The sequence below is a fragment of the Hylobates moloch genome, unplaced genomic scaffold (assembly GCF_009828535.3).
Source record: "Hylobates moloch isolate HMO894 unplaced genomic scaffold, HMol_V3 SCAFFOLD_2, whole genome shotgun sequence".
Lineage (NCBI taxonomy): Eukaryota > Metazoa > Chordata > Mammalia > Primates > Hylobatidae > Hylobates > Hylobates moloch.
In genome coordinates, this window is record NW_026652277.1 from 47,800,333 (window position 1) to 47,824,178 (window position 23,846).

At 36.0% G+C, this 23,846-nt stretch overlaps 1 protein-coding gene across 8 annotated transcripts in view; it reads left to right on the forward strand.

The window, feature by feature from the left end:
- WDFY3 (WD repeat and FYVE domain containing 3) overlaps positions 1–23,846 on the forward strand; it is a 303,349-nt gene that overhangs the window by 190,791 nt on the left and 88,712 nt on the right. For all 8 annotated transcript variants that reach the window (XM_058433183.1, XM_032146792.2, XM_058433198.1 and 5 more), the window contains 8 exons: positions 884–995; positions 3,651–3,841; positions 5,258–5,410; positions 11,214–11,287; positions 11,371–11,532; positions 13,431–13,525; positions 19,955–20,075; positions 20,301–20,518. In XM_058433183.1, the coding sequence (XP_058289166.1) occupies positions 884–995; positions 3,651–3,841; positions 5,258–5,410; positions 11,214–11,287; positions 11,371–11,532; positions 13,431–13,525; positions 19,955–20,075; positions 20,301–20,518 (1,126 nt within the window). The remainder of the gene's footprint in view (positions 1–883; positions 996–3,650; positions 3,842–5,257; positions 5,411–11,213; positions 11,288–11,370; positions 11,533–13,430; positions 13,526–19,954; positions 20,076–20,300; positions 20,519–23,846) is intronic.

The window sequence follows — 23,846 nt, forward strand, 5'->3', positions numbered from 1 at the left end:
TCGGAGGCAAAGTCCAAGGGGAACGATATCAAGAGACTAGGAACTGTAAGTATTGACAACTCTTACGTAGAGCTTGTGTGTGTGTGTGTGTGTGTGTGTGTGTGTATACATATATATGACACATATACATATCTAAGGAAAATAAACTGTACATAACTCTATAGTGAACAACAGAATTAGAGTTATATTTGCCTTGAAAATATAGATCTTGTGTATGTGTGAATGTACAAAATGTAAGATTCCTTTATGTAGGCATGTTTTATCTATAAACTCTTGGATAACTTATGTTTACTTGGATATGGAATAAAGCTAATATGTTCACTGATCTGAAATACTGTGAGGCAGTTAGTGATAACAACCTTTAAACTACCAAAGAAGTTCATTCAGAAAGACCCCTGAAGCTGTGTCTCAAGATCCTCTCACCATCTTTATCTCAGTAAATTGTGTTTAACTTACCTCCTATGAGTTTCCACACTTTGGAAATGTTTGTACATTTCCAAAAATAAATGCTCCCAGGCTGGAGTGTGGAGTGCCTGACTGCATCCTCAACCTCCTAGGTTCAGGTGTTTCTCCCACCTCTGCCTCCTGAGTAATGCACCACAAGACCTGGCTAATTTTTTGCATTTTAGTAGATGGGGGTCTCGCCATGTTTCCCAGGCTGGTCTCAAACTCCTGGGCTCAAGCGATTCCCTTGCCTCTATCTTACAAAGTGTTAGGATTATAGGCATGAGCCACCAGGCTGGACCTAAATGCTTGTTTTTCAGTATTCTGATAAGGGAGGAGACAAAAGATATGTTACCATTCATGTGTTTGGTTTCTTTTCCAATCAAAACATTGAAACTGTTCTTATATAATTACATTCTTTTCCTTTCCTATTTTTCAGTTAGGCATTTCCTCACATGAGAATGCCACTCCTGTGAAGTTGATACACAATTCAGCAGGACATCTTAATGGATCTGCAAGGACAATTGGGGCCTCTCTGATTGGATACTTGGGTGAGTGTACTTGTCTTTGTTGTTTCAAACTTCTTTATTTGCCATCAAGTTTGCATTCACTTTCTTCACTTAAGGGGCAGTATTTAAGTTCATATTTTAATAGCACTGACCTATAGTGTACGTACAGTATTCAGAGATTAAATGTAACAATCTCAAATTCCAGTCAACTTAAAATAATAACCTTTCATAAAATCCCACTAACTTTTACATATCCACCACGGAATGCTATACAGCCATAAAAAGGAATGAGATCATGTCCTTTGCAGGGACATGGATGAAGCTGGAAATCATCCTCAGCAAACTAACACAAGAACAGAAAACCAAATGTCGCATATTCTCACTCACAGAGGGGACCTGAACAATGAGAACACACGGACACGGGGAGGGGAACATCACATACCAGGGCCTGTCAGGGGAAGTGGGCTGAGGGGAGGGAGAGCATCAGTACAAATACCTAATGCATGTGAGGCTTAATACCTAGGTGACAGGTTTATAGGTGCAGCAAACCACCATGGCACATGTTTATCTATGTAGCAAACTTGCACGTTCTGTGCATGTATCCCAGAACTTAAAGTAAAATAAAATTTAAAAAAAAATCGCACTGCTTCTGTCTTGTCAGTAATGATCAGCGCTGACTATATAATTTCATGTAATTTTTAGGTAAATTTCAAATTACATTTAGTGACAGGTATCAAAATTCAGAACTATTATTGATTGTTTCATGATTTGGTATATAGCTCATGAGTTTTTGTTAATTTAGAAATGAGCTAGAAATTAGAGCTTCTGAGTATAAACACTATGACTCAAACTATAATAAAAGTTTAGAGAGTGGACATTCTTCAGAGCCTTGTACATGTCTGCTTAAAACGTTATTTTTGTTTTGTTTTTTTGTTAGATAGGATCTTGAGACATAAACCAATCAGGCCATTCAAAATTCAGAACCAGTGATTGTCCTTTTAATGTGTAAATCAGTATATAATACTGGTTCCTTTTTAGATTAGTAAAAAGTTAGTGTTGTGCTGGTCAGAATCCAACATGTTTGTTAGTCATTGGCAATTTTTATTGTCCCAGTGAATTGCATAAATCTTTGTTTTTCTTTTTTGATAATACAGCATTGATAAAAATTTTCTTTACTCTAAAGCACATGGTAGTGTTCTTTTATTCAAAAAATACTTACGAGCACTGTGATATGTCCTTTTCAAAAGTATAGCAGCCCTGTGGTATGTATAGTGGAAAGAGCAGTGAGCAGTAAGTTCAAAGACTTAGGTTCCAGCCCCTGTTGTGTCACTGTGTGATATTGTGCCATACAGTTAAGTTCTATGAACTTCAGTTTTCTTATCTATAAACTAGTAATACTGGCCCTAATTACCTTAGGAGCTACTTTTCAAAATCCAGCACTGTAATATATGAAGGTATTATGGGCTGGGCATGGTGGCTCACACCATGTAATCCCAGCACTTTGGGAGGCCTAGACAGGAGGATTGTTTGAGCCCAGGAGGCTGCAATGAGCTGTGATTGGGCCACTGCATTCCAGCCTGGGTGACAATGAGACCCTGTCTCAAAAAAAAAAGGAAAAGAAGGAAAGAAAGTATTGTGAATACTGCAGAGCACATAGAAATATAATATGCATGTTACTTTTATTTTTTAAAATCTCAGTCTTGGTCAGCAGTCAAGTGACATTCAAACAATGCCTCTTTAAAATGTTAGGAATGTAGGTGTGATTTTTTTTAATTGGCGCACAGTTCCTATAAACTTACGCTCTCCTAAAGTTACTGACGTACTGTTACTCAGATTACTGAACCAAGAGAAGCTTTGGGTAATGGTCAGTAATGTGCTTTGCTTGGTTTATCTGTAGGAAATACATCATCCCCGCCACAATGGCTTCTCCAAGCCTTTCCCCAGTTCACAGAGTTAAAGTGATTTTTATTGTCCCCAAGGCTATTCCTCAACAGATGCTAGTAAGGCACTCTTACTTACTCAGAAATGCATTCTCAAGACCACTGTACTTTTGAGTACAGCCCAAAGCTACACAGTAGAAACATTTGTGCTTGCTGTAAAGCCCTGCTCTTCTCTGCTCACTCCTCTACACCCAGTCTTCTCTAAGAGTATGTAGATTAGCTTTTTTTTCCTTTTTTTAAAATTTTATTTATTTATTTATTTATTCATTTATTTATTTATTTATTTATTTTTTGAGAGGGAGTCTCCCTCTGTCGCCCAGGCTGGAGTGCAGTGGCGCGATCTCAGCTCACTGCAACCTCCAACTCCTAGGTTAAAGTGAGTCTCCTGCCTCAGCCTCCTGTGTAGCTGAGATTACAGGCACGTGCAACCACGCCTGGCTAATTTTTGCATTTTTAGTAGAGACGGGATTTGGGGTTTCACCATGTTTTTCAGGCTGGTCTCAAACTCCTGACCTTGTGATCCACTTGCCTCGGCCTCCCAAAGTGCTGGGATTACAGGTGTGAGCCACCGTGCCCAGCCAGTCTGTATTGCCTTGTCCCAAATTCTACCTTTAATGCTTTCCCTAGAATTTGCATTATAGACAGAAGATATTTTTAAAATAGAACATGCTAATTAAAAAACTTTTCAAGATGATGTATACAGTTCTTGTTCACGTGGGGAATTTATCTTAATTATTTTTCACTATCTTTTAATCAGGAGTAAGAACATTTGTCCCTAAGCCTGTTGCCACTACTTTGCAGTACATTGGTGGAGCTGCAGCCATCCTGGGCCTGGTGGCCATGGCCTCTGATGTGGAAGGGTTATATGCAGCAGTCAAGGCCCTGGTTTGTGTGGTCAAGAGTAACCCACTAGCCAGCAAAGAAATGGAAAGAATCAAGGGCTACCAGGTTTGTAACTGTAAAACTTTGCCTTCACTTCACCTGGCACCTAAAATACTCTGCTTTTTTATTATCATTCATGTTGTTTCAAACTCTGGAAGAATTATGTTGTCCAAGGAAACTTAAAGAGCCAGTAGTTTTATGAAAACTAATGTATGTCAAATGAAAGTATGTATTGTTTCTTCATTTTGCTTTATCCTTTTTCTCCTATCTTATCAAATCTTACTAAACACTTGAGTTAGGCAACATTATTTCAATATAGCTTTAATACATTGAATATATTTTCAGAACAAAGGTTTGCTAGTTTGAATGTTGTTTTTCTGTGTGGAAATGGGAAAGAAATGAAATGGAGTCCTATTCCCCCTTCCTAAAAAGATTGCCAAATCCATGGTAGATTCAGGGCTCTCCCTGTTTCCTTGTCTCTCCCCTCCACCTCACACCCCACCATCTTTTATCTCTGTTACTTAACTCAGGAGATGCGAAAGCCACTACATAATAAGTGTACCATTGCTATTCCTAAAAACTAAAAATACAAAAATTAGCCAGGCATGCTGGCATGTGCCTGTAATCCCAGCTACTCCAGAGGCTGAGGCAGGAGAATCACTTGAAACTGGAAGGCAGAGGCTGCAGTAACCCGAGATTGCGCCATTGCATTCCAGCCTGGGCGACGGAGCAAGACTCAAAAAAAAAAAAAATGCAGCATTTATGTATCCACAGTCAGAATTAGACAAAAAATCACTTGTAAGAAGAGGAACAAATACTTGACGCAAGATTAAAACCTATCATACACGAAGTACAAATGCCTTCTACAAGTTTAACCATTAGTTTATTCATAATGAATATACTGTTTACTGTGTTGTATAGATTTAATTATACTATTTCAATAAGTGTTTTCTTTTGCAAAACTTTCAAAATGATTATTACAGCATTGTTTATCATGACAAAATAGAACAATCTAGATATACCAGTAATAAGAGAATGACTAATTATACTCTAAGCATTCCATAGACTATCATTCAACGTTTTAAAATTGTAATTATTAAGACTATATTGCAAAAAAAAATACTTTATAACACAAAAAGTGTATATTTAAGTAGTTACCATCGTGTGCATACAATTTTATATTCTTGCTGTGATGTTTTCATTATACATACAGTTTTATGCACGTGTTGGTAACTATTTACATATTTATAATGGAATTGAAAGGGTAAATGTAAAAGTGGATGGTTTAATAGAATGTTAAGATCCCTTTGTTTTTCAGATTTTACCTAATGTTATATTGTCATAATAAAAATTTAGAAGGTAACTTAATAATCTCAGAAAATAATCTACATAGGATTCTGTGTGTATGTGTGTGTTTGTGTGTGTGTGTAATGAATATACATGATGATTTATCAACAGGCATTTGTTATTACTTTCTTGTAGTTGCTGGCAATGTTGCTTAAGAAGAAACGTTCCCTTCTTAACAGCCACATCCTCCATCTAACTTTTTCTTTGGTGGGAACTGTTGATAGTGGACATGAGACCTCCATTATTCCAAATTCAACTGCTTTCCAGGACCTCCTCTGTGATTTTGAAGTATGTATATAAGCATAATTGATAATATATAATCAATGAATGCATTTCTTACTCCATATGATTATAAACTATTTTATCTCTAAAATGTGTTTAAAGCCCTATAATTTTATGATGTTCATGTTAATATCATTTAGTAAAATATAAAAAGTAGAATAATGCTAGGGTTCCTTTCTCCAAGGATATTCCATTTTGCAAATATTTTAGAAGTGAAATGGTATGATGCATATCCCTAACTAGCTAATTTGCTGCTGGCAGTGGCATTACATGAGTCAAACATAGTTTCATCAGGTGATTCTGATAGAAACTTTTTCTTGATAAATAGGACCTAGACCTCTAATTTTGGTTACAGCCGCGTGGTAAAATATCATTCATTTTATGTTCACATTTCATAGTCTACCTTTTCTGCTTCTACTGCTATATCCTAATTCAAGCCCTAATCAATTCTTCTCCTATTCATACTAGAAGAACTATCACTTCTTTTTCCCCTTTGCTCAGGCTGTCCTACGTACCCTTGGGACCTCATTCTTTCAAAGGCATTTTCATTTCTGCTGGCTTATTACTGTAACAGCTTACACTCTGTTCTCTCAAGGCAACTCTTAATCACTCATATCCTTTTTCCATTTAATTTCTTGTTTACAGCACTTTGCGTGTTACTATGTACTAAATTTATGTAATATATCCCTGTGAAACCATAGGATCTATGGGCTTTATGATTGCGGAAATCATGTTTATCTTCTTTGTCTTTGTGTTCCTACCACCTAGAATAGTGCCTAGCACTTAATATTTGTGAAGTCCTGTGTCTAGGCCCTAACCCTTCTTCCTCACAACTTCTGTAAGCTCTGTTTTGTCAGTTACTGAATCCCTCACAAACAGTGTGCCCTAATTGCTTTATTGACACTGTATTTTCAAAGCTTACTAGAAGCTTCCCCTTAAATAAAAATCTATGGCCTGTACTCAGTTTTCAGTATCCCCAGCTCTCAGTAACATTGGCTGTTGTCTGTTTCCCTCATATTCTTTCAAGTTATACTTCTTTTGCTAGCTTTCGGATGTTAATATCCTGGTTCTTACGTCTTTCTTACTGTTTTTTTCTATTATTTTCTTGCAGTGATGTTTTCATTATTTTATGTAAGGATGTTCATCTTTACTTTTTTATATTTTCCTTTATTTGTTGTTTTCCTTTCTTTAAACTCTTACCTAGGCTGACGGTCTCATCTCTGTGGAGTTGATCCTCAAATCTAAATCTCTAACCTTGACATCTGAATTCCAGATTTATTTTTAATTCCTGCTCAGCACTGTCCCACCAACACCTTAACTGAACTTAGCATCCCTCCCCAAATTAGTTCTTCCTTCTAACTTCTCTGTTTCTGTTAATAACACCACCATTCCCCTAGTCACCAAGGCTTGAAATTGAAAACATCAGCTTCCTTCTTCCTTGTCTATAAACAGTCTGATATTGTCATATAGGTTCTACTTTCACATTTCATAGTCTGCCTTTTCTGCTTCTACTGCTATATCTTAATTCAAGCCCTAATCAGTTCTTCTCCTATTCATACTAGGATAACTATCACTTCTTTTTCCCTTTGCTCAGGCTGTCCCACATAACCTTGGGACCTCATTCTTTCAAAGGCATAATCATATCATTTATTCAAGGACTTCCAGTGATTTTCCTTTTCTACACTAAAAAGTACACATTTCTCAGCCTAGTATTCAAAGTTCTTTTTTTTTTTTTTTATACTTTAGGTTTTAGGGTACATGTGCACAATGTGCAGGTTTGTTACATATGTATCCATGTGCCATGTTGTTTTGCTGCACCCATTAACTCGTCATTTAGCATTAGGTATATCTCCTAATGCTGTCCCTCCCCCCTCCCCCCACCTCACAACAGTCCCCGGAGTATGATGTTCCCCTTCCTGTGTCCATGAGTTCTCATTGTTCAATTCCCACCTATGAGTGAGAACATGCAGTGTTTGGTGTTTTGTCCTTGCGATAGTTTACTGAGAATGATGTTTTCCAGTTTCATCCATGTCCCTACAAAGGACATGAACTCATCATTTTTTATGGCTGCATAGTATTCCATGGTGTATATATGCCACATTTTCTTAATCCAGTCTATCGTTGTTGGACATTTGGATTGGTTCCAACTCTTTGCTATTGTGAATAGTGCCGCAATAAACATACGTGTGCATGTGTCTTTATAGCAGCATGATTTATAGTCCTTTGGGTATATACCCAGTAATGGGATGGCTGGGTCAAATGGTATTTCTAGTTCTAGATCCCTGAGGAATCACTACACTGACTTCCACAATGGTTGAACTAGTTTACAGTCCCACCAACAGTGTAAAAGTGTTCCTATTTCTCCACATCCTCTCCAGCACCTGTTGTTTCCTGACTTTTTAATGATCACCATTCTAACTGGTGTGAGATGGTATCTCACTGTGGTTTTGATTTGCATTTCTCTGATGGCCAGTGATGATGAGCATTTTTTCATGTGTTTTTTGGCTGCATTAATGTCTTCTTTTGAGAAGTGTCTGTTCATGTCCTTCACCCACTTTTTGATGGGGTTGTTTGTTTTTTTTCTTGTAAATTTGTTTGCATTCATTGTAGATTCTGGATATTAGCCCTTTGTCAGATGAGTAGGTTGCAAAAATTTTCTCCCATTCTGTAGGTTGCCTGTTCACTCTGATGGTAGTTTCTTTTGCTGTGCAGAAGCTCTTTAGTTTAATTAGATCCCATTTGTCAATTTTGGCTTTTGTTGCCATTGCTTTTGGTGTTTTAGACATGAAGTCCTTGCCCACACCTATGTCCTGAATGGTATTGCCTAGGTTTTCTTGTAGGATTTTAATGGTTTTAGGTCTAACATTTAAGTCTTTAATCCATCTTGAATTAATTTTTGTATAAGGTGTAAGGAAGAGATCCAGTTTCAGCTTTCTACATATGGCTAGCCAGTTTTCCCAGCACCATTTATTAAATAGGGAATCCTTTCCCCATTTCTTGTTTTTGTCAAGTTTGTCAAAGATCAGATAGTTGTAGATATGCGGCATCATTTCTGAGGACTCTGTTCTGTTCCATTGATCTATGTCTCTGTTGTGGTACCAGTACCATGCTGTTTTGGTTACTGTAGCCTTGTAGTATAGTTTGAAGTCAGGTAGCGTGATGCCTCCAGCTTTGTTCTTTTGGCTTAGGATTGACTTGGTGATGCAGGCTCTTTTCTGGTTCCATATGAACTTTAAAGTAGTTTTTTCCAATTCTGTGAAGAAAGTCATTGGTAGCTTGATGGGGATGGCATTGAATCTATAAATTACCTTGGTCAGTATGGCCATTTTCACGATATTGATTCTTCCAACCCATGAGCATGGAATGTTCTTCCATTTGTTTGTATCCTCTTTTATTTCATTGAGCAGTGGTTTGTAGTTCTCCTTGAAGAGGTCCTTCACATCCCTTGTAAGTTGGATTCCTAGGTATTTTATTCTCTTTGAAGCAATTGTGAATGGGAGTTCACTCATGATTTGGCTCTCTGTTTGTCTGTGATTGGTGTACAAGAATGTTTGTGATTTTTGTACATTGATTTTGTATCCTGAGACTTTGCTGAAGTTGCTAATCAGCTTAAGGAGATTTTGGGCTGAGACGATGGGGTTTTCTAGATATACAATCATGTCATCTGCAAACAGGGACAATTTGACTTCCTCTTTTCCTAATTGAATGCCCTTTATTTCCTTCTCCTGCCTGATTGCTCTGGCCAGAACTTCCAGCACTGTGTTGAATAGGAGTGGTGAGAGAGGGCATCCCTGTCTTGTGCCAGTTTTCAAAGGGAATGCTTCCAGGATATCCTTGATGAACATTGATGCAAAAATCCTCAGTAAAATACTGGCAAACCGAATCCAGCAGCACATCAAAAAGCTTATACACCATGATCAAGTGGGCTTCATCCCTGGGATGCAAGGCTGGTTCAACATACGCAAATCAATAAATGTAATCCAGCATATAAACAGAACCAAAGACAAAAACCACATGATTATCTCAATGATGCAGAAGAGGCCTTTGACAAAATTCAACAACACTTCATGCTAAAAACTCTCAATAAATTAGGTATTGATGGGACGTATCTCAAAATAGTAAGAGCTATCTATGACAAATCCACAGCCAGTATCAAAGTTCTAATATCCAAACCTCTTATTCTTTTAGAAAGCACTTGCTGAGAATTTTTGAGGCAAGCACTAAATTAGTTACTAAGGATGTGAAAAGAAAAAGCAAGAGTCCACAGCTCAAAGCATTTAGTCCATTAGAAGAAAAAGACAAAGAAATAGATAATTTAAAACTTGTGAAAGCCCAGAGATGGTAGACAGAAGGGATTATGGGAACACTAAGAAGACCTACCTAACCCAGCCTAACCTTGTTTTCACCTGGTAACTGACACATTTAAATCAAGGATTATCTTCAGTTTCAGATTTCTGATTAAAACTCAATATACAAACATCAAAAATTTAGTTGCTTAATAAATTTTGGCTTTATTTTATAGTACATTGCTCACTTTACGGCTTCTTATAGCATCCCTAATTACTCCAAACCAGAAGTAGTCTATAAATACCTAATTTACCAAATTTTTAGAATAGTCAATTGACAAATATAAGTAAAATAATTGCAATGCCATACACAATTTTTTAGTGATTGTTTTAGAATTTATTGTGTGCATCTAAAACGATTCAGTCTATCTTTGAAGAATGTTATACCTTATAAATACTTTGCAATAAGAGGCTTTCATTTCTCCCTTTCCATTTTTATGCTATTGTTGTATACATTTACTTCTATATGTTTATAATCCCTACAATAGTTTGTATTATTTTTGCTTTAAATGATCAATTATTTTCAAAAAACATTTTACAATTATTTTCTGTTTGACTACATATATAGTATTTATAGCATTCTTTATTCCTTTGCGTAAATCTCAATTTCCATCTTGTGTAATTTTTCTGCCTGGAGATGTTTTTTTAACATTTCTGTATTACAGAAATATTGGCAGTGAATTCTGTCATCTGGAAAAGTCTTCCATTTCTTTCTTCCTTTTTGAAGGACATTTTTGCATGGAATAGAATTCTAGTTGACTGTTTTTATTGTTTTCACACATTAAAGATGTCAGTCATTTCATTGTCCCCTTTGTCCACTTTATGTTTCTTCTGCTTGGGTTTATTGATCTGTGAGTTTGTCATTTTTCATCACATTTGAATTTTTTAGCCATTATTTCTTCAATGATTTTTCCTGCCACTCCCTTCCCTTTTCTGGACACCAATGACACATATCTTAGTTTGCTTGATACTGTCTCAGATCACTCGTACACTAAATCTGGTCATTTCTTTTTAGTATTTTTTTCTTATGCTTCATTCTGAATAATTTCTATTATTATGTCTTCAAGTTTATTGAATTTTTTTCCAAAGTATCTCATCTGCTATTAATGCCATCCAGTATATTTTTCATTTTAAATATTTTATTTGTCATGTCTAGAGGTTTATTAGGGGGCTTTGGTTGTCTTTCATTTCCCTCCTTGTCATGTTCATGTTTTTCATTACATTCTTTAGCATATGGAGGATATTTGAATTCGCTTTGTAAAAGTGTGATAATTCCATCATTTTGGTCATTTTTTGGCCAATTTATAATGATTTTTTAATGCATACAAGTAGTTTTATAGAACTTTACAAAATAATAATTATATAAGTGAAATAAGTTCCATGTGTTGTATTGGTGTTTGTTGGTTTGGCATTTGGGTATTTTTTTTTAACCTTAAATATACTACTGTTTTTATTTATTATAGGTCTGGCTCCATGCACCATATGAACTTCATCTTTCCTTATTTGAACACTTTATTGAACTGCTCACAGAGTCCAGGTATTAATTAATACCCATGGAGTTAATTATTCAGCTACAGAAAAGGTGATAGTACAATGTATAAAATCTTCTTTCTTTTATAGTGAAGCCTCAAAGAATGCCAAATTAATGAGAGAATTCCAGTTAATCCCAAAGCTGCTCCTGACTCTTCGAGATATGTCTTTATCCCAGCCTACTATTGCTGCTATTAGTAATGTCCTGAGCTTCTTACTGCAAGGTTTTCCCAACAGCAATGATCTGCTCAGGTAGGAAAAACTTCTTTTTCTTTGTCTTTTTATTAACTAAAAGTACCAATGAGGTTAAGATGGCTGAGATGAATGTAATTGGTTTTTATGACTGTGTAATAACACCTTTAATGTTAATACTATTCAAAATATTTATGACACATGAAAAACATGAATGAGACAATATCTTGCCTTGATGGAGCAAAGCTAATTGTTGCCACTAGGGAATAATAGAATATTGGTGAGAAAAGATGTAGGAATTCACCCAACGAAATTGGCCTGGATATAAAGTATTCAGTCTAGGAATTCTTGGTTCCCAATCCTATTTCCCATGCCCTGCTAATTTTTAAATGTATGTGCACAAGCATGTATACACACTCCTAAATAGTGGGTGTGCCGCCTCTATTTTTTATTCTCTGTCATTCAAACAGATTATGGTATCTTAAATCTGTTGCATATCCACACTTTTTGTATGATATAAGTATTATTTTGCAGACAATGCAAAATGCGGCTTAAGGCATATTGAAGGCATGTCTGTAGAAATGTTCTTATGTTCACATGATAGTCCCCATTTTGGAAAATTTGGGGATTATAGAAGGAAAACAAGAAAAACAAACTACACAATTGAATATTTTTCAAGTAGAGAATTGCTTAAACTGGACTTGGTCACTACTGTTCGTTCATGTCATCTACTGAGTATCTCAGGTGAAATCACACCCATTTATTCAGTTATTCTCATAGACTAACCTCTAATCTGTATAGTTTGTAAATCACTCACTTTTTTATTAATTTGCCTTCAAAACATATTTTTAAACCTGGGGGGCTGGGCGCGGTGGCTCATGCCTATAATCCCAGCACTTTGGGAGGCTGAGGCGGGTGGATCATGAGGTCAGGAGTTCAAGACCAGCCTGCCCAACGTAATGAAACCCCATCTCTACTAAAAATAGGAATAATTAGCTGGGCGTGGTGGTGGGCACCTGTAATCCCAGCTACTTGGGAGGCTGAGGCAGGAGAATCACTTGAACCCGGGAGGCAGAGGTTGCAGCGAGCCAAGATGGCGCCACTGCACTCCAGCCTGGGCGACAAGAGCGAAACTCCATCTCAAACAAACAAACAAACAAAAAATCTGGTGGCAGATTTAAAACTTTAGCTTAAGAATTATTTTGGAGAATTATAATTATTATTATGTCAAGAATGTATATTTAAAGCAATTCCTAGCATTGTAATGGTCACTTTGCTGAAATTATTATTTAAACCTGTAAAAGTTTTTGTTTTTTTCCCTACTTTATAAATGAAGAAACATAGCCCCAGGTCACATAATTTGAATGTGATACAGTCAGGGTGTTTTTTCTTCTCCTGTTCCCCCTACTCCAGGAATTTAATCATATATGTAAACCCAAGTTCTTAACCGCTAGGCTACAGTGGATCCATCCAGATAATGTTAGGACATTCGAATATGGATCATATTGTTTGGTTTTTGAAGCCATTTGCATGTTAGTACATTAAAGAATTCATATTTCGAAGAACTGTATTTTCCCCATATTTTAAAAGCATTATTTTATATAATGTTACTTGGGATGGTCCAAGAGGAAGCAAACTAAATATTATCACCTAATGGTCCTTAAAAGGCTAGTTAAGATAAGAAGCACAAAGACATGCCCCCACACTACTCTTATCTTTCTCGCTGGTGGTATGCTGTGAAGGACTGAGTGGGCAACAAGGAAACTGAAATCTCCAGATGATCAGAACGTGCGTTTCTTTCTGCAAGTGAATAAAATGAAATGAGATAATGAAAATAAAAAAAAAAGAAGAAGTACTGTTTTGGTTTTTATTTCTTTGTATTTTGTTTCTTTGTACTTTGTTGTTGGTTTGGGAAGAGGAAAAAGAAAATCCATAATCTTGTTTTCCTTTGTTTAAAGATTTGGGCAGTTTATTTCTTCTACTTTGCCAACCTTTGCGGTTTGTGAGAAATTTGTAGTAATGGAAATAAATAATGAAGAGAAGCTTGACACTGGTAAGTTGATTCTAGAGCTTGGAGAAGATAGTGGTCAACTAAATATTATACCTTTTTTCTTCTGGCCCAAATTAGACCTGAAATATATGTGATTATATACAATATATGTATAACTTTTCTCCTTACATTCTGTTTTTGGCCCTTCTCTGATGTATTTGTCTTATATTAAGCCATATAGTATTGCCTACAAAATTTAATAGGGTGTGAATTTTACTTTAAAAATAAAATGTTTCCCATTTTTAGAGTATTCATAGCAATGTTTCTTTGAATAGCAAACTCTTCCTGTGTGATTTGAACATTATTTGATTTTTTAAATGTGTGTATATCTCTTCAGAAACATACTTGCTAAACTAAATTATATCCATATATCTGTATTACTATTATTTTCACTTCCCTGTTAAGTATTTAGTAGTCACTGAGAAAAATAACATAGTATCATTTTATGTAAGTATAATATAAAAATAATTTCATAAGTTGTAAGTTCCTGGGTCCATGACAAGTACTTTTTTTGGAAACTTTTCCTCATTTAGTACATATATATCCCCCCTCTGTTCCCATATGTTTTTCTTGTTGTGTATGCTAGGACAGGAGAGTTGCTTGGAATGCATTGAAAGGACTTTTTTTTAGGTTGACCTCTGGAATTAAATTCTCAGAATCTTATATTTGTTCAGCCTTATTTGCATTATTACCCTATTACATTATTCCCAAATCATATCATATAGATTATTTCATTAAATCCATACAACCCCATCTACCTGGAGGGTGGAGAAGAACTGTTGTAGTATCACTTCCTCCCAAAGGGGTTCTCCATGATGTCTATCCTTCCCAAGCACAGCCTCTCCTGTGCTTCATGAGTAAGAGAAAGTGGTGTGTTTACTATTTTCAAAGGAGAGATGGAGAGATTTGAAAACCAAGTGACTTGCTGCAAATCACACAGTATGTTAGTGACAGGTTCAGGACCCTGACAGTTACATACTGCCAATTCATTTAGAATGATGTTGCTATTTCTCTGGTGAAGCAAATTAGCAATGGATGAGAAGTATAAAGATCACATCAATGAATAACACTTATTGAATGCTTACTAAGTGCTCTATATAATTTTGTAATAACCATATGAAATAGGTACTATTATTCCAATTATACAAGGGAGGAAACTGCAGCCCAAAAAGATACAAGTAAAAGAAACTTATCCAATATCATACCATTGACTGTATGGGAACCCAGGTAGTCCAAACAAGCATTCTAAGCTTTTAACTACTACATTTTCCTACCAAATGCAAAGATTATTTCTAAGTTCTAAATTAATATAGGCTGACTAATTATAATTAGGTAGTGAAAGTTCTTTAAACATTGCTGAAATATGTAATGCATTTATTTCAAGTATAAAAAATACGTGGGCTGAACATGGTGGCTCACACCTGTAATCCCAACACTTCGGGAGGCCGAAGCAGGTAAATTGCTTGAGTCCAGGAATTCAAGACCAGACTAGGCAACATGGCAAAGCTCCATCTCTAACCAGGTGTGTTGGTGTGCACCTATAGACCCGGCTACTCAGAAGGCTGCAGTGGGAGGATCACTTGAGCCTGAGAGGTTGAGGCTGTAGTGAATTGTAATTGTGCCACTGCACTTCAGCCTGGGTGACAGAGTGAGACTCTGTCTCTAAAAACAAACAAAAAAAAGGTGGGAAAAATATTTATCTGGTTTCCATATTTATTTGCTGTCCATTGAATTCAATAACCATAGTAGTGTTGTAAATTTTTCTTTCATATAGAACATTGAAGTAAGGATGTATAAATTAGTAAATTTTTCTTTTGATATGCCAAGTTGGTTAGACTGATACTCTCATCAGCTTATTGTCATTTGAAATAATAAAGTCAGAAGCAAATTGCTAGTCTTGTTAGTGTATTATATTTATTATTTATTTGATATGCACTGAAGACTTTATTGAGTATAATATAATGTTCTAAAAAATGAAAACTGCAGCAGTAAGAAAAGGAGACATAAAAGTTGAATAAAAATTTTAATTTCTGTCTAGATTATTACTTTATTGTAGAAAAATTTAAAGGAAGTAGCTCTTAGAGTAAGTTTTGTGATACTCTTGATAAGGCAATTTGCAAATTACCAGTCTCTGTCTTCTTAGAAGAAGTGAGGATCTTGGGTTCTTCTTGGTGGCTTGAAGTATCCACAATGATTAAGGTACTAAGTTAGCATTTTAAAGGACAGTTTAAAGGTACATTGTCCCAAACAAGTAAAAGTATATAACCATGAAACTTTAGCCTGAGCATTAGTTCTAGAAAGAAGGAAAGTATAGGAGTACCTCAGAAATATTGCAGATTTAGTTCCACACCACTGCAAATGAAGCTAACATCACAATAAAGTGAGTCACATAAATTTTTTGATTTCCCAGTGCTGTAAAAGTTATGTTTACACTATACTGTAGTCGACTATCTGTGCAGTAGCATTGTATCTTTTAAAAAATGTATATAACTCGGCCGGGCGCAATGGCTCCCACCTGTAATCCCAGCACTTTGGGAGGCTGAGGAGGGCGGATCACGAGGTCAGGAGATCGAGACCATCCTGGCTAACATGGTGAAACCTGTCTCTACTAAAAATACAAAAAAATTAGCCAGGCATGGTGGTAGGCGCCTGTGGTCCCAGCTACTCAGGAGGCTGAGGCAGGAGAATGGCTTGAACCCGGGAGGCAGAGCTTGCAGTGAGCAGAGATCAAGCCACTGCACTCCAGCCTGCGTGACAGAGTGAGACTCCATCTCAAAAAAAAAAAAAAGTATGTAACTCCAATTTAAAAGTTTTTTATTGCTAAAAAATGCTAACAGTCATCTGAGCCTTCAGCAAATTGTAATTTTTGCTGGTAGAGGGTGTTGTCTGGATATTGTTGGCTGCTGATTGACCAGGGAGTGGTTGCTGAAGGTTGAGTTGAGGTGGCTGTGGCAATTTCTTAAAATAAGACAACAATGGTTTCAGGTGATGGACATGCTAATTATTCTGATTTGTTCATTACATATGGTACACATGTATTGAAATATCATACTGTTCTCCATGAATGTATACAATTATATGTCAATTAAAAAAATAATAAAAGCAGGCCAGGCGCGGTGGCTCATGCCTGTAATCCCAGCACTTCGGGAGGCCGAGGCAGGTGGGTCATGAGGTCAGGAGATCGAGACCATCCTGGCTAACATGGTGAAACCCCGTCTCTACTAAAGAAAATACACACAGAAAAAATTAGCCGGGCATGGTGGTGGGTGCCTGTAGTCCCAGCTACTCGGGAGGCTGAGGCAAAAGAATGGTGTGAACCCGGGAGGCGGAGCTTGCAGTGAGCCGAGATTGCACCACTGCACTCCAGCCTGGGCAACAGAGTGAGACTTTGTCTCAAAAAAAAATAATAATAAAAGCAAAAAAAGACAATACAGTTTGCTATAACAATGGACTCTTCCTTTCACAAAAGTATTCTGTGTAGCATGCGATACTATTTGATGGCATTTTACCTATGGTAGTTCTTTAAAAATTGGAGTCAATCCTTCCAAAAACTGTCACTGCTATATCAATTAAGTTTATGTAATATTCTGAGTCCTTTGTTGTTATTTGAACAACGTTCAAAGCGTTTTGACCAGAAGTAGATTCCATCTCAAGAAACCACTTTCTTGCTCATCTGTAAGAAGCAGCTCCTCATCTGTTAAAGTTGTATCATGAGACTGCAGTAATTCAGTCACATCTTTAGGCTTCACTTCTAATTCTAGTTCTCTTGCTGTTTCTACCACATCTGCAGTTACTTCTTCCACTGAAGTCTTGAACCCCTCAAAGTCATCCATAAGGATTGGAATCAACTTTTTCCAAACTCCTGTTAATGTTTATATTTTGACCTCTTCCCGTGAATCATGAATATTCTTAATGGCATCTAAAGTGGTGAATTTTATCCAAAAGATTTACTTTACTTTGGCCAGATCCATCAGATAAATCACCATCTATGGCAGCTATAGCCTTAAGAAATGTATTTCTTAAATAATAAAACTTTGAAGTTAATTCGAAGTCACAATTACTCCTTGATTCATGGGCTGCAGAATGGATGTATTAGGAAGCATGAAAACAACATTAATTTTTTTGTGCATCTCCATCAGAGCTCTTGGATGGCTAGGTGCATTGTCAATGAGCTGGTAGTATCTTGAAAGGAACCTTTTTTTCTGAGCAGTAGGTCTGAACAGTGGGCTTAAAATCTTCAGTAAACCGTACTGTAAGCAGATGTGCTGTCATCCAGACTCTGTTATTTCACTTAGCGAGCATAGGCAGAGTAGATTGAGCTTTATTCTTAGGGCCCTAGGATTTTCAAGATGATCAATGAGCATTGGCTTCCACTTAAAGTCACCAGCTGCATTAGCCTCTAACAAGAGAGTCAGCTCTGTTCTTTGGAGCTTTAAAGCCAGGCATTGACTTCTCCTCTCTAGCTATGAAAGTCCTAGATGACATCTTCTTCCAATAGGAAGCTGTTGGAAAAAAATCTGTTGAGTCTATTGGAGAAATCCGTTGTTTAGTGTAGTCACTTTCATGAATTATCTTACTAGATCTTCTGTATAACTTACTGCAGCTTCTACATCAGCACTTGCTGCTTCATCTTTCACTTTTGTTATGGAGATGGCTTCTTTCCTTAACCCTCATGAACCAGCCTCTTCTGGTTCCAGCTTTTCTTTGTTTTTTCTTTTTGTCTGTTTATTTGTTTTTGAGACAGGGTCTCACTTTGTCACCCATGCTGGAGTGCAGTGGAACAATCATGGCTCACTGAAGCCTCGGCCTCCTGGGCTCCAGCGATCCTCACACATCAGCCTTCTGAGTAGCTGGCACTATAGGTATGTGCTAACTCGCCCAGTTCATTTCTTCATTTTTTTAGAGACAGGGTCCAACTATGTTGCCCAGGTTGGTTGTACTCAAGAGATTCTCCCACTTCAGCCTCCCTAATGTTCTGTTACAGTCATGAGCCAGTGCACCTGGCCCCCAACTTTTTTTCTGCAGCTTTCTCAGCTCTCTCAGCCTTCATAGAGTTGAAGAGAGTTCAGGCTTTGCTCAGGATTATGTTTTAGCTTAAGGGAATGTTGTAGGTGATTTAGTCTTCTATCTAGACCAGTAAAACTTTCTATCAGCAATAAGGCTGTTTCACTTTTTTTTTTTTTTTTTTTAATCATTGTGTGTTCACTGGAGTAGCACTTTCAGTTTTCTTTCAAGAATTTTTTCTTTGTATTCACAACTTAGCTAACTTTTTAGCACAAGAGACCAGCTTTGGGCTTGTCTGATCTTTCAACATGCCTTCCTCTCTGAACTTAATCATTTCTTGCTTTTGATTTAAAGTGAGAGATACATGAGTCTTTCTTTCACTTGAACATCTAGGTGCCATTGTAGGGTTATTAATTAGTCTAATTTCGATATTATTATGTCTCAGGGAATAGGGAGGCCTGAGAAGAGTGAGAGAGACGGGGAAATGGCCAGTCGGAGCTGTCAAAACACATTTTTTGATTAAGTTCACTGTCTTATAAGAGTACAGTTTGTGGTACTTGTAAACAATTATGATAGTAACATCAAAGATCACAGATGACTGTAACAGATATTATAATAATGAAGAAGTTTGAAACATTCTAAGAATTACCAAAATAAGACAGAGACATGAAGTGAGCACATGCTTTTGAAAAAAAAAATGGCCTGATTGGACTTGCTGTATGTGTGGTTGCCACAGCCCTTTAATTTGTAAGAAACGCAGTGTCTGCAAAATGCGTTAAAAGGTATGCTTCTGTGAGGTCTGTGACTCAATAACTCATAGCTCTGCTGGAGGAGAGCTGGGCCTAGAACTCTGGGTTGTTGATGCCCAGTTCTGTGTACTTGCAGTACTATCTGAGAATGTCTCGGCTCCATTTCTTCCTTTCTTCTCTAATTTCTCTTTTATGCGTTTGTGCGCCTTTGCCTTCTGTGCTATTTAATTCTAACTTTTCTTTATGTATTATGTTTACTGAATAAGTCTATGCTTCCTATTTTCAATTTTTAAATCTGGTAGATTTAACTTTCAAAAAAGAAACTAAAAATTAAGGATTTGAGAGGTTAAGAGTCGGTGGTGATTATTATTTTTATTCACATGGTCCTCATTTGATGAATTTCCCCCTATTGGGAAGGCAAGGGGAATATTAATGTAAAAAAGATCTCACAGCCTTATTATCACTAGTTTAGGAAATGTCAAATGTAAGTGAACAATTTTCGGAGTTCTAAAGAGAAATATTTAACTGACCCTTTTTCTTGTCCATGTTGGTGAAAAGCAGTCCTGGAGAAAATGTTTTCTACAAGATATATTTTTCAGTAAACTTTCCAAGAACTGTGTTGTATATTTTCTTTTAGCTTATTTACTAGGGAGACTTAATGTATTTATTTTTATTTTAGGAACTGAAGAGGAGTTTGGAGGTCTTGTATCTGCTAATCTTATACTTTTGAGGAACAGACTTCTGGATATCTTGCTAAAACTAATTTATACATCTAAAGAAAAGACAAGCATTAATTTGCAGTAAGTAAATCTTTTTTAAAAGTGATTATACCAGTTGCTACTAGTAGTTAATTCATGTTAGGCAAAAGAAGGAATTGCCATTGACTTTAAATAGATTTTTTTAACCCTGAAATTTATAGTATCTCAAGAATGAAACTCGGTCTTCTTTTTCCTTTTTGATTTGAAATCCTAATTTCTGAAATTAATTTTGTTTTTTGTTTTTGAAATCCATCTGTCTTTGAATAGAGCTTGTGAAGAACTGGTGAAGACACTGGGTTTTGACTGGATCATGATGTTTATGGAGGAACACTTACATTCCACCACAGTTACAGCAGCCATGAGGATTCTTGTTGTCCTACTAAGTAATCAGTCTATTCTCATCAAGTTTAAAGAAGGACTCAGTGGTGGAGGATGGCTTGAACAGACAGATTCTGTCTTAACTAATAAGATTGGAACTGTATTAGGTATGGGACTTTTCTAGTCAGCTGCTTGAAAATGAGCTGGTGTGTTTTGTTTTATTTTTAAATTTTATGTAAACTTATCCTCTGCAGTTTGATCACCATTAAGGAGACATTAATTTTAACTAATGATAGAATGAAGAGCTTAGAAGATTTCAAATTAGGCCTTTTAAATGGCAAATCAAACTGAAGACAGAGATAAGATACTAAAATTTGAAAACTCAGAGAATTCCTCAAGATCTTTTTGTAGTATAGGCCTTACTGATCTGTAAGTAAATAATTAGCAAATTATCAGTAGTAGAACTAAATTAATAATAATAATAAATATTTATTTTGAGTAGTTAACTGTGTGCCAGTTCCTAAACACTTGCCAGGCAATAACATTTCATCACAATAACTCTGTGAGGTGCAAATACTATATCTGTTTTACAGATTAGAAAACCAAATTCATTTTACTCAGTTCCAAAGCCTGTGCTTTTAACATTTATGTTATATTGCCACACAAGGATGTAAGCTCACTAGTACCATAGCTATTTTCAGCCTATAACTGAGCATTTACGTAATGTTAGAAAATTGCAGTTTCTTATGCTAGATTTATTTGAACTCATATGTTTCCATTCATACTAGTAATATTACTTTGGAAAATATATATTTGAAGGTAGTGTTTTTATTTAAAGGCAAAGTCATTCAGTTAAATAATTTTAAAAATACATTTGTCATGTAACATTACCTTGTAAATCATATCTAATTGTTGTTTGATCTTAAGCTGATATTGAGAATATCTATTTACCTTGGTCCGATGGGAAAAATAGGGATTAGAATTTAATATGTAATTTATTTATAGAAAAAAAAGTTTAAGTATCAGTGTTTAGGTGCTGCCTGTACTACTTCTTCAAACATGAAAGCAAATTATAGGAAGACAGATCTTTTTTTTGTCACTGCAACCCACCTTCTGGTTCATCCATTCTCTGCCTCAGCCTCCAAGTACTGGGATACAGGACCTGCCACCACCCACTAATTTAGTAGAGACGGGGTTTCACCATGTTAGCCAGTATGGTCTCGATCTCCTGACCTCGTGATCCACCCGCCTCCGCCTCCCAAAGTGCTGGGATTACAGGCATGAACCACCGCGCCCAGCCATAGGAAGATAGATCTTTCAACATAGTACTATTGTATTGTTATTTCAGATGTGAAGAAGGTCTGAAGAAACTTTATATGTGATAAAGGAAAAGTAATATCATTTCCATGTCACTGTGAAATGATTTCTAAAGAAAATTGTCTGCTTTATAATATACATTTTAAATGATCATCATAGGTACTTTTGTGCTCCAAAAGTAGATCACTATTTTATATGAACTCTGGGGAAGGATTTAATCTACAGATATAATTATTTTGAACATTTTAGTAGTGAGAAGTTTCATTTATTGGCCTTAATAATACCTACTGGAGAATAAACAGTGAAAGGCACAATTGAATGTGAGTTCTGTTGAATATGCAAGGTTTAAATGCTAATTGACAGCAATGCTTATTTTGAAGGCCAACAGCAGCAGTAGTAATAACGCCTGAGATTTATAATAGTACATTGTGGTTTGCAAAATTATTTCACATGTATCATCTCATTTGTCCTTCATGATTCTGGAGACAGGCATATATTTTGTAGCGTATAAGTTTTATTTTCTAGAAAATAAGCCTAATGAATATAAAGTAAGGATTAATTTCTCTAATTAGGAAATTAAGACTGTTAACTATGTAAGGTTAGTTCGCTAGGCAGTAATACTCTCTAAGAATCTGTCTTTTGTTAGTCCTGTGCTTTTTCTGTCCTGCATCACTTTAGTAATATTAGAGAGAGGTGCTTTCACTGTATCTGACCTACCTGATTTCATGCATTAGAATCTTTTTGTCCTTCATTGGTACTTGCATGAGCATGCATATGCTGCTCCTATATCTAGGTATTCAATTTAAATTTAATTTCAATTTGACCCCACTTAACTTAATTTTCCCTGAATATCTATCTGACACATACACATTTTTGTGTATGTAAACAAGTCTACATATCAGCTCATTTGATCCTATTTCTCCTTGATCAGAATAGCAACCTATTTTTTTTTTTACTTTTTTATTCACATTTATTGGTTTTTGTAAAATTTTTCTTTGTAAAAATAGATTTTTTAAAATTTTACTTTAAGTTCTGGGATACATGTGCAGAACATTCAGGTTTATTACGTATGTATACATGTGCCATGGTGGTTTGCTGCACCTATCAACCCGTCATCTAGGTTTTGAGCCCCACGTGCATTCATTGGGTGTTTGTCCTAATGCTCTCCCTGCCCTTAACCCCCACCCTACAACAGACACTGGTGCTTGATGTTCCCCTCCCTGTGTTCATGTGTTCTCATTGTTCAACTCCCACTTACGAATGAGAACATGTGGTGTTTGGTTTTCTGTTCCTGTGTTAGTTTGCTGAGGATGATGGTTTCCAGCTTCGTCCATGTCCCTGCAAAGGACATGAACTCATTCTTTGTTATGGCTGCCATAAAAATCTTTCATGTAGCTGAAACTTGTATCTAAATTAATGCTTAATCGTGGTATATTAAGTATTCCTTAAGATTAATTATAGGGGAAAATAATGTGAGAGGAGAGGAAAATGAGAATGCCAGTTTTTTGTTTTTTTTTAGGACTTGCAGTGTAATCAAAATCTATTTTCCTATTTAATGTATAAAATACCACTTCATGTCTTTTGGTTTCTTTTTCACTTTTTAAAAAATTTTTATTTTTTAGAGATTGGGTCTTGTTATGTGGTCCAGGCTAGACTTAAGCTCCTGGGCTCAAGCAATCCTCCCATCTCAGCTTCCTGAGTAGCTGAGATGTCTTTTGATTTCTTAGAGCTCAAAACATTGTTTAATCTTATAATTTTATTTAGAATTTCTATAAAAGAATCAGCATGATCTTCTAATTAAGCCATTCTAATTAAGCCAATCTTTCAGAAATGTGGCAGTTTCATTAATGAGGGCAAAGAAAACAATAATTTTACAGACTCTAAAATGGAGAAATGAGTTGTCAAATCATAGTGCCTCCACTTATGCCACATTGTGACTTTGAACAAATCATGTTTTCTATGTTGTAAAAATGATAATAGTTATTTCTACCTCACATGTTCATTGTGATTAAGGAATGATATGGGAAAGAGCTTGTTAAATTGCTATATAATTTTTTTATTAATTAGAAGAGCATACTTTGGAAGTTAATTCACGTCACACTGAGGAATTGATTAGGATAAAATATTTTAAAAGCAACCTGGACATAAATTTTTCCTTTATTATATAAAATAGTGGTT